Source organism: Octopus bimaculoides, chromosome 20 (genome assembly GCF_001194135.2).
Source record: "Octopus bimaculoides isolate UCB-OBI-ISO-001 chromosome 20, ASM119413v2, whole genome shotgun sequence".
NCBI lineage: Eukaryota > Metazoa > Mollusca > Cephalopoda > Octopoda > Octopodidae > Octopus > Octopus bimaculoides.
The window spans coordinates 46,063,496-46,074,982 of record NC_069000.1 but is presented as its reverse complement, the minus strand read 5'-3'; the positions used below and the strand labels follow the sequence as shown (position 1 = coordinate 46,074,982).

The window sequence follows — 11,487 nt, the reverse complement described above, 5'->3', positions numbered from 1 at the left end:
TATATATATAATCTGGCGTCGCTGATTGGCCAATGCTCATCGGCGAGGTCGATAGTGATTCGTTTACTCTCTCAACATTCGTGAATGTGGGGCCTTCTTGTACATGCGTGCGTGCGTGCGTGCGTGCGAGTGTACGTTTGTGTTTGTGTGTGTGTGTGTGTGTGTGTGTGTGTGTTTGTGTGTGTTAGAGCCGAATATTAAAAAGCCCGAGTTTAACGTCTTTTAGGGTTTGCTAAGGGATTGAACTCGTGATCAACTATTATGTTTGTCCGGCATTTTTCTCATGATCGATGTCAAAACACAACTATCCCATCGCCAGATCTTCTCCCACCAAACATTCATTTAAAAGCCAAACGTGAAGATCACACAATTGATTTTAGTGTTTGGTTCTGAATAGTCATCTGTAGTATGTGGGTTGTCTTTTACAATGATGCACCTACTCCACCTCTCTCCCTATCCTCCTCCTCACCCTCTCTCTCTCTCTCTCTCTCTCTCTCTCTCTCTATCTATCTATCTATCTATCACTATGTTTCCGTCTGTCACATTATATTAATGTAGGTTTGACATCTCTTTTGTTTCTTACAATTTTCTTCGATACAAGAAGCATTCTTTTTGCCACAGACAGGATATTTGGTCGCCAAACAAAAAGCAAAACTCCTGCACATTCACTCTCACACACACACACACACACACACACACGTACACGCACACACACACGTACACGCACACACACACGTACACGCACACACACACATGTATACTCATCTCCCTCTTTCTTTTTCTCTTTCAATTTATTTTAATATAACTTTATCGATTTCTGAACTAAAAGACAAAACTCTTTTGTTACTCCGTGGACAGCAATAAGTTCAATTCTATTGTAATCTTTTGAAACTTTGGCATATTTTAACGCCATTAAGCAACTAGATTAAATTGTCTGTAAATGTTCTTGAAAAACCATAATTTTCTCAAAGTAACGCTATAGTTATTTGCCTCTTATAGACAACCAAACTCTCAAAGATTTAACCAGAGTGTCTCTATGCAGTCTGTGGAACTGCTAAAAGTAGCAGTCATATTTTCCTTGAACGTTTCCTACCACCTTAAAAAGTGAAGTACACACTGGATATTTGGTCTTACTTAAACTCTATCTCAAGCCTACAGATCCAGGAGGCCACAAGAAATTATTTGGATTTTCAAGGCGTTTGACCTAAGAGTAGAAGATACACCTTCGCAGGTTTGACTCTTATGTGCGACTGACACTGTTTTTTTTTCAGCAAGTTGAAAGGAAGTGACTTGCTTAAAGATACAACCCACACAAAAAGACGTGACAGTCACAGATAGAACGTCTTTGATCATGGATCTACTCTATCATAGATGATCAAGGTTGACCAACAGCATACTGCCTGACCCATGAGACGAAGCGACCACCTGTCCATTGTGAAGTGAACACCTAAACCACACGAATACACGCCTTCACAATGTTATCTTAGATAAAACCTATAAAAATAACATAATTGTTACGGCTGGACTGTCTTTGATCCTAAATCTATTCTCTCATGGATGACCTTGGCTCCCAATAATAACGGCAACAGCACCATACAGCTCGACTCGAGAAACGAAACCGCGATTTAACAATTGTGAGCCCAACTTTAACCGCAAAGCCACGTGCCACTGCAACGTAGCTTTTACAAGTGCCCTTAAAAGACGCGATGGTCACGGTGCGATGTCTATCTGTTATAGAACATAGATTTGCTCTATCACAGACAGACCAATACTGACCGCGATCACCACGAGGACGACGACGATGTCCACCACCACCACCACCACCACCACCACAGACAATAACAATAACTACTACTACTACTACTACTACTACTACGAGAGAGAGAGAGAGCCCATTAAAGTGCATCAGTTGTTATTGTTTGGCTTTTTAAAAGGTAGATGACGTCACATACTCGGGTGCTGCAATGGGTCACCGCCGTGGACAGCCAGCACGTCTAAAACCCCATCACCATCGAGGTCACGGATGAACTGGGCTGTGTAGAGGTTCATTATTCCGTTTTTGGCCTTTTGGTGACCAAAGTCCCAAATTAGGGTTCCGTCTCGACCGCTGATCACTTGGAACACCTGGAGGAGAAAAGATGAAAGTTGGATGTTAAAACAGGGATCGTTTTGATGGCGGGGGAGGGGACAGTATGTTACCAGCATCAGCATCATCAACAAGAGCAACAGCATTAATAACAACAACAACAATAACAGCAATAATAATAATAATAATAATAATAATAATAATAATAATAATAATAATAGTAATAATAATAATAATCCTTTCTATTATAGGCACAAGGCCTGAAATTTTGATGTTGGGGTTAGTCGATTACGTCGACCCCAGTACTCAAATGGTACTTATTTCATCGACCCCGAAAAAGACGAAAGGAAAAGTCGACCTCGGCGGAATTTCAAGCCTTGTGCTTAGAGTAAAATGAAATAACAACAGTAGAAAAAAAAGATCAACATGAATAGAAGTAAGGGTATACGTACCCCGGCGCGACCACCAGCCAAACAATCCGGGATATTGTCCCCATTTAAATCTGAGTTACAGTTTAAACCATACACCTCATGGTTACTGTAGTGCCTCCAGAGCTCCTTGCCCGTTTGTCCTTCCAAAGCCATCACACCCCCGAAACATGGGAACGTATTGTTGAAGTAGATTTTACACACCACTTCCGGAATATTCTTGCCATCAACACCTGTGGGGCGAATAAGGATAGAGGTTAACAAATTAAAACACTTACAAATCATGCGTCTATACATGCGTTCAGCATATATGATGGCCTTCCACTCAGGACTGAAGAAGACCATTGCTGACTTTTAGGAACAGTGTGTGCTCCAGGAGTGACTTATATCTTGCATTTGTGGCTCCGTTGGTGGTTAATGAGCCCCGCTCTTGACAAGTATACACGACTGCAAACATTACAAACCAAGCTTTCCCCATTCACTACACCAGCAGCGCGCTTTCGAGCAGCACGCTTAAGTTCTTCATGCAGTATACTTATATGTATGGCTTTATTGGCCGAGGTAAATATAATTTGGACGCAATCGAATGTCATTTCTTTGCGACTAACGACTGTTCTGGTTATGTTTCCAAGAATGCAACCACTTTCTTAGAAATATACTCGGTGTGTGTCCTTTTAAAATTATTCATTTATTTATTTTTTACTTTAAAATATGTCTTCAATTGTTTTATAATTCATTTTGTCTACACACATGCACGCATGCACACATGCATATACATATGCGTTTATAATAAGCGTTGTGTGTGTGTGTGTGTGTGTGTGTGTGTGTGTGTGTGCTTGCGAGTATATGTGTACGTGGACATGCTCGTGCGTATACAGACCGATATAGTAACCAGTGAAACAATCTACATTAAACTTTTTTTTAAACTCTTCTATAAAACTAATTAATAATATTTCATTCAGTAATATTTAATTAGTTTCTATACTTTCTGTTGTGTGTTACTTAATTATCCCAGAACATTAATTACCAAATCTTCAGCATTCGTTGATTAACGTTGGTTAATAACTGATGTATGAAACTCTGGCTGAACGAGAGAAGAGGAGAGCAAACATCTGTGGCTATAATTACGCCATGGCTGACGAGACGTGTTGTGGTTGAAGTAGCGATATCGGCATTATTAGAAACATGTCCTCTCCCTGGGTCTTATAACCTCAAAAATTGATTTTGAAGAAGATTTGAGAATATTTTCTTATTCCTCTACCATATGGTGTCTCATTTAATTTTCTCCAAAGACTAATTATAGTGGAATATTACGCAGTTGGATGATTCATTGTGAATTTCAATTATTACGTTATAAACAAATATTAAATTTGATGCGAACATGTCTAATATCGTGAACCAAGAAATTTCTAATTAATTAAAGCTACACCTGTATGAGATGAAAAATTAATTAGCTTAATGATTAATTCTGCTCAAATAAAGCAAGGGAGACAACATCGGAATAAATAAATTTTGAAACTGAACGTTGTGAAGAATGACTCTGGTTTTTACTGCTATGTTGACAGCAATGGGCATCTTTTGCTTTCATCGGAGCTCTTCAGTGAAGTACAGCGTTCCCAGAACTGTCAAACTTAAGACGACTGAGATGACATTATTACATTAAGTGTTTTGAGTTAAACTGTAATGTGTCGTCATCTCTGTGGCATTGTGCGGTCATAATCTCACTGCTGAATTAACTAAATGTGATGTGTGGGCTGGAGGGGGTGGGGCGTAACTGCGTACGGGTCCTCATCACTCCCGAAGACCTCAGAGCCATACTGAAACTGTCTCTCGTCGTCGTGGGTGAAGTAACAAAAGCAGCAGTGGTGGTGGTGGTGGTGGTGGTGGTGGGGCTGGTGGTGGTAGTAGTATTGATACTAGTGGTGTGGAGGTGATAGTGTTGATGCTGGTAGTTGTGGTGCTAGTGCTGGTACTGGCATTGGCGATAGTGGTGGTGGTGGTTGTGGTGGTGCTGACGGCGGTGGTGGTGTGGTTGTGATGTCTGTCGTGGTGTAGATGGAGTTGGAATGGTGTAGGCATCGTTGTGGAAGCTGCTACGATGCTCTAAAGCTGTGGCGGTGGTAGTAAGGGTGTGGTGGGGGCTGTGGTGATGGTTGTGGTGTGTTGGTGACAGTAGGGATGCTGTAATTGTGTAGTGATAGCTTTTGTAGTATGAAAGTGATTGTAGTAAAAATAACAACAATAATGGATGATGAGAAGTCGTTCATACCTGTTCCGAATCCAAAGATGATATCCAACTCTCCGTCGGAGTTCACGTCAACCAAGCGTATTGCTGATTCGGTGGTGAGTTTTGGCAAACCTACTACCCACACATCTTCCACTTCAACATTGGAACAACCAATTACGTTCTTGTCAAACGGCAGATAACCATAGTCACTTGCAGAAGACCACTGACCAGACGTCGACTGCCAGCTCCCTTTACCATTCTTCTTCAGATTGTCGGAATCACCGGAGAAGGAACCCACCATATACAGGACGAGTACCATTAATGTACTTAAAGTACTGACCAGAAGTAGGAAACAGCAGATGGGACGAACTAAATATCTACATCGACAGGGTGGACGGCGTGTGGTCACTTTGGAGCGAGAGCAAGGACGGACCCGCGACCGAGAACGGGCGTGCATCAATGGTTTTGAAAGGGAAGCATTGTCTTCGTTGCATTCATCGACGAACACATCTTCGTCTGAGTAACAGTCTTGGTCGTAGTCATCTGCCCCATAACTACTATCACTTCCGGTCCGCAACAGACTTGTCTTCTGTTCGGCATTGTTGTTGTTGTTATTGCTGTTTCGGGCAAATATAACAGTTGAAGACATCGTTCCTTTTTTTTTAGTGTACTCCCTTTGCCTTACAATTTTTACTCTTTGTCCTTGTTTTTTTTTCGTACTCTTTTCAATTTATTTCGAGTTACTTTCTTGTATATACTTTTAATCCATAAAATATAATTTGTTTTTCTTCGTTTTGTGTATATGAATGTTGTAGCTGTAGTGCACGTGTATATAACTTTTATCTGTTGAGTATGTGTATATAAATGTATCATACAGTTTATCTGTGGAGTAATTGTTTCATTTGTACACGGTTTTCATATCTACCAGACTACAAGATTTCTTAACGACATGTATGATCTTCAATAGGTCACCGCATCCACAGATTTGTACAACTGATATGGCGTGTTCCAGATTGCACAGCAACTGGCAGACATTTTCACTTCAGACAACCGAATCCGTTGACATCTGCAAAAACAGAATTAAAGAGAACATTATTAAACGTCGACGGTTTCATATAGGCATATAGTTGCATACAAAACCACATAGATAAATCAAGACATACAGCTCTGTACAAGTTATAACAGCCATACCTGCACACATGTATACTTGTGCACACAGCTACACACATGTAGACCAGGGGTTCCCAACCGGGGTCCACTTGACCTTTGGGGGCCCATTTAAGATTTTGATGCTAAAATTTATCTGCAATAAATTGGTGCACAAAATATTTTAATTTTTTTCTCACAAAATTCCTAATAATATATAATTATGAAAATATAAAAGGCTTTTTTAAGCATGGAATGGGTTTGGAGGTTCAGTGGAATAAAATAGGAATGAAAGAAGTCGATGGTCAAAATGTATTGGAACACCACTGATATAGAAGAGTGATTATATGGATATATATAAAAGCATACAAACATTCACACACACGCTCGCGCACACATACACACATACATACATGCATACATACGTACATACATACATACATACATACATACATACATACAAACATACATTCATGCATGCATACATACGTACATACATACATACATACGTACATACATACATATAAAGATAACAACGCCAATTATGTCTAATTTCCAAAAGAAGTATTTTGCTTCTAAACTGAAAACAGTTTTTTCTCGATTGGTAAATAATTCGAAAATTACATGTTGAAAATCGCTCGTCGATATATTTTCAAAATTCGGAAACACATTTAGACTTGAAGCTCAAAATATATAAAGCTACATTGATGCTGAGGACAAGCGCACTTATAACAGAAAAGAATACTGGTGGAATATTCCTGCTAAAACCTTTGAAAATTGTAAGCGCAACAGACTAAACATAATGATTGAGGACAGAGAAAAGTATGTTTGCATAGCATTAAAGAACTGTTGTCCAGCAGACCATAAAGTGATGCTAAAGATTACAGAAAAAGATGCATCAATGTTTGATCAATAAGAAATCGGTAGATACATTTCCTAGTCAACGACTTCGTATTATACCTGTAATTGTTTGGGGAAACGTTGTTATGTAGTTTATTGTTATATAATCAATTCTGAGCAACTAGGGTTCATAAAACAAGAAGAGAGGTTTAGTTAAATAGCAATTAAAAATTATTAAGGATCCTGTCGAAATATGTAAAACAATGCAGAAGTTTCGTGTATAATAAAAGCATCTATATAGACGTGCAAATATATGTATTGGTACTGTTGCATAAATCCAAACATAAATTCACACATTTAATGACATGCATGCATATATATATATGCACACACATTCGTACACATTTAGATATACAGGGTGCGATGGGTAAATTGTAGCCATTTTATATTTTCAATTTCGCGCATGTGCATTGTTTGTTTTTGATTTTGTCGACTACACAGTATAGTAGAGTCAGTTGGGCACCGTCTGTGAGAAAAACAGCACCATGACGAATTCACTCTGCCAGAAATTTAGAAACGACATGCTGTACCGCTTGGCATTCGCACCGGAAGCTCCAATACGAACATTTCAGAGTGTTTGGGTGTCAATTTGAGGACAGTGCAATGTGAGGACATGTACCGAGAGTGATAAAAATCAAATATCCAGTCAACATCGTGGTGTTTGGAGTGATCACCGGTGATGGTGGCGTTATGCCTCCATTCGACTTCTCACACGGCTTCAGACTCAACACGGAGGTCTGCGATCTTGATTGCAACACACCAATCACTAGGCCATGCGCCTTTATGCATACGTACATACATACATACATACATACATACATACATACATACATACATACATTGTTTTCGTTATCCACATTCCAACGATGGAGCTTTGTATTTTTGTTAGAAGCCATTTCCTTCCTCAAAGGAAGAGAGTAAATAATTAAAAATAGAAGAGAACCATACATGAGTGTGTCTGAGTGTATTTTTGTGAGTGTGTGTATATATGTAAGTACGTATATATGCGTGCATGTATGTATGCATGTATGTATGTACGTATGTACGTATGTATATATGTATGTATGTATGTATGTATGTATGTATTTGTTATAGCAGAATACTTGGCGTTGTCCTGGCAACAATCCTCTCAGTAGTCAGATTCTTGAAAAAGAATCATGGTAAATCTGCATAAATCTATTATTTGAAACACAGAAACGTTTACATTCTTTATTACAGACACACAATTCAAAAAAAAAAAAAAAAAAAAAATCATCCATTCCCTCTGGCAAGTCATCGACAAACAATTTTCAAGGGAAGGCTTCTTGATAAACGAAGTTCTTAGTTTTTCCACCTTCAGCATTGACATAATGATTATTCTGGCTTCCAATACGTGAACATACAACATATGGTTCTATTATTTTTACGTGATTGATACTTAAAGGAACAAATATCTCAAGTTATTGATAGAAATTTAGAGTGGTATATAAATATAAGTTTTGTAGATTTTTTTTTTCTAACTGAATAGGAAATGGTTCACATTACTGATTGGTAAAGAAGTAAAGAAATATGTTAAACGAACAAACAAACAAAATACCATACGAAGAATTTTCTTTTAAAAATGGAACGAAAATGGGCGATATATAAATTTTCCACTGGATAGTGTCTCTCTAATATTTGTGGAAGCAATTTTTAAACAGATATAATCTCAACGAACAGGAAACACGCTAGACTTTAAAGTGGATTCATGGTTATAAATATCCCTAGTGGTATGATTGAACAGCTGTACAAGTGAAGAGAGCTATTGCAAGAAGTAATGGAAAGAAGTGCCTTTAGCGGCAGAATTAAGCGACTGATGTAGAAAGAAAGAGAAAAGCGACAGAAATATTTGACAGGCATCTAGTTTTTGTGACAAATGTTTTAGAATTAAACTCAAGCACCTAGGGGATGTATAGATCCAAATAAATGGTGCAAAACATTCTGTATTAAATGCTGTGCTATATTTGAGCATTTGTGGTTTTTCTTTGTAGTTTTGAGTAAATCGGACTCAAATGAACAGGTATACGTTCAGATGTATGATAAATAAGAATGAACAGGTGTATAGTTAAGTTTGTGCATACAGAACTATGCAAAATATTGCAAGGATGTAGTACATATTACGAAAGTAGCTATTATGAACACATAAGCACACAGAGTCATAAGAACCATGAGCTATACAAAACTAGAAATAGAAACATTGCTTGGTTTAATTCACTTTTCAACTAAAACATAACAATTAATGTGGTAAAACATTTCCTAAAAATAATCAGCTAATACTTTTCAACAGACCATAGATACGACAAGCTATTCAATACGAACAATATAAAAATATCAATAGCTGCCCAACAACACCGCCAACTAAGCTATTAACAAAAATACATTTAGAAATATACAACCTGCAGTACATGTAACTGGAAACGAATCAAAGCCTAAAACAATAATAATCAACCCAGCAACAGACTAAACGACGCTGCAGAAACTGTTGGATTGAATGGTACTCTTTGGTGTCGAAACCGTTAGGATTTCCAACATAGTTGCTGATGATGGGATTTTTGTGTCTATTTTGATAAAATCATTGTTATTGTGATGTTTACGTAGTTCATTCTATCGTGTTATCTTCATTTGTACTAGTTATTTAGGGTTCTTTCAGTTTTTTTTTCTTGAATATGGGACCAGGTCTAGTTTTAATTGTTTCCTTTGTCTCTTAAATTTATGTTAAGGGTTTACAAAAATCAAATATCTAATACAGTCAAGGTTTTACATCATGATGGATTCGTAACATAAAGCATATTGGCAGGGTAGAAACTGTAGTGTTACTTCAGGTTAGTCTTGATTTAAGAAATTTATGATCAAAAGCATTCCAGCCACGACTATCTCGATTGTTTACTTTTCATCAAGAATAGGACATCACGTATTATATTCTCTACTGTGCCCTCTATTAAGACGGTAGTGTGTGGCTTGAGTAGGTTCTGGCTGTTACATTTAGCAGGTCTATAATACATAGAGAGGCTCCTTCACCGGCGCCGTAGTAACTATAGCTTTCTGAATTGTAGTTATTACATAACCCAAGTTCAGTCTTGGTTCCTTAAATCTGTAACTAAAGATGTACCAAAAATGACCTCGTTTTAATATTTTCCAAAGCCATATTTTCAATTTGCCATTCTTTTTAAGACAATATACTTGCGATTCTATGGAGACTTTTTGTTGTTATATATATATATATATATATATATATATATATATATATATATATATATATATGTATGTATACATACACATTTATATGTATATATATATATATACACACATACATATATATATTTATAAACACACATATATGTGTATGCATACATATATGTATATATATATATATATATATATACATATACATATATATACATATACATACATATATATACATAAATAAACCCTACATAAATACACACGCGCGCGTACAGATATATATATATATATATACATATATATGCATATCGACTGTTTTGAAAACCAAGTTAGAATGTATGATGAGAATTGGTGGATAATGGACATAGTGTAGTGAAAAACTTAAATATGATACACAAAACTATAAACGACATGCTTTAAAATTATACAATCCACCAATTATTTTTTAAAATATTGTTGTTATTGTTGTTGTTGCTGTTGCTGTTGTTGTTGTTGTTGTTGTTATTCCTGGTATTGTTCTTGTTTGCCAAAAACTGAGAAAGATGTATTCTTTTGCTTTCGGAAGGGAAAGAAGAAAAATCGATAGAAAATGAAAAGCGAAATACTGCAAATGTAGTCGAAGAATGAAACAAGTTTATTTTGGAAAGAACAAATAAATAAAATGAATAAAAAAAATAATAAATATTTAAAAGAACTGTTAAACAAATAATAGTGTTTTGGTAGAGTAAAATACTATTTCGGTTGAAAGAACAAATATAAAACGACATTGCCATAGTTAAAAGAATATTTATCGGGGAGAGAGAGACAAACAGAAACGCGGGCAAGAAGGAGAAAAAAAGAAATTCTAAAGTAACAAAATAATGAAGAATATTTCAGAAGTATATTTGTTTTGTTCAGTTTTTTTTTTTATTAAATTAGTTTCTTCGTTTGATTTTTGTTTAATTATTTGCAAGTTTATTGTGTTTTTTGATATTTGTTACTTTTAGTTAAGTTCTGAAATAAATGGAATTGAGTGAATAAAAATATTTTGTTTAAATATATATATATATAGTTTAAATATATATATATATAGTTAATATATATATATAGTTAATATATATAGTTAATATATATATAGTTAATTTCCTGACGCATGTGTGTCTCAGCATAAGCATTTGGTGCATGAATGTATTAAAATATATATGTGTATGTGAGCGTGTACGTATGTGTGCATATATATATACATACTCTTATATATGAGGATATACATAAAACATATCAACATGTATGTATGTATGTATGTATGTATGTATGTATGTATGTATGTATGTATGTATAAGTATATCCAATAATACATATTTACATAAATGGAGACAAAGCAGTCAATACAATAAGACAGTGCGACAGACATATATATTTATACATGTATGGATGCATGTATGTATGTATGCATAGGTATATGCAATGAAACGTGTTTATACACATGAAAACAAAGCAGTCAAATCCTATATATATATATA

General features: G+C 36.0%; 1 protein-coding gene across 1 annotated transcript in view; it reads right to left on the bottom strand.

Annotated features, from left to right (window-relative positions):
• LOC106874346 (uncharacterized) overlaps positions 1-11,487 on the bottom strand; it is a 105,391-nt gene that overhangs the window by 28,012 nt on the left and 65,892 nt on the right. The window contains exons 3-5 of the mRNA XM_052974987.1: positions 4,784-5,807; positions 2,539-2,747; positions 1,953-2,124 (exon numbers count right to left, since the gene is read on the bottom strand). Of these exons, the coding sequence (XP_052830947.1) occupies positions 1,953-2,124; positions 2,539-2,747; positions 4,784-5,390 (988 nt within the window). The 5' untranslated portion in view covers positions 5,391-5,807. The remainder of the gene's footprint in view (positions 1-1,952; positions 2,125-2,538; positions 2,748-4,783; positions 5,808-11,487) is intronic.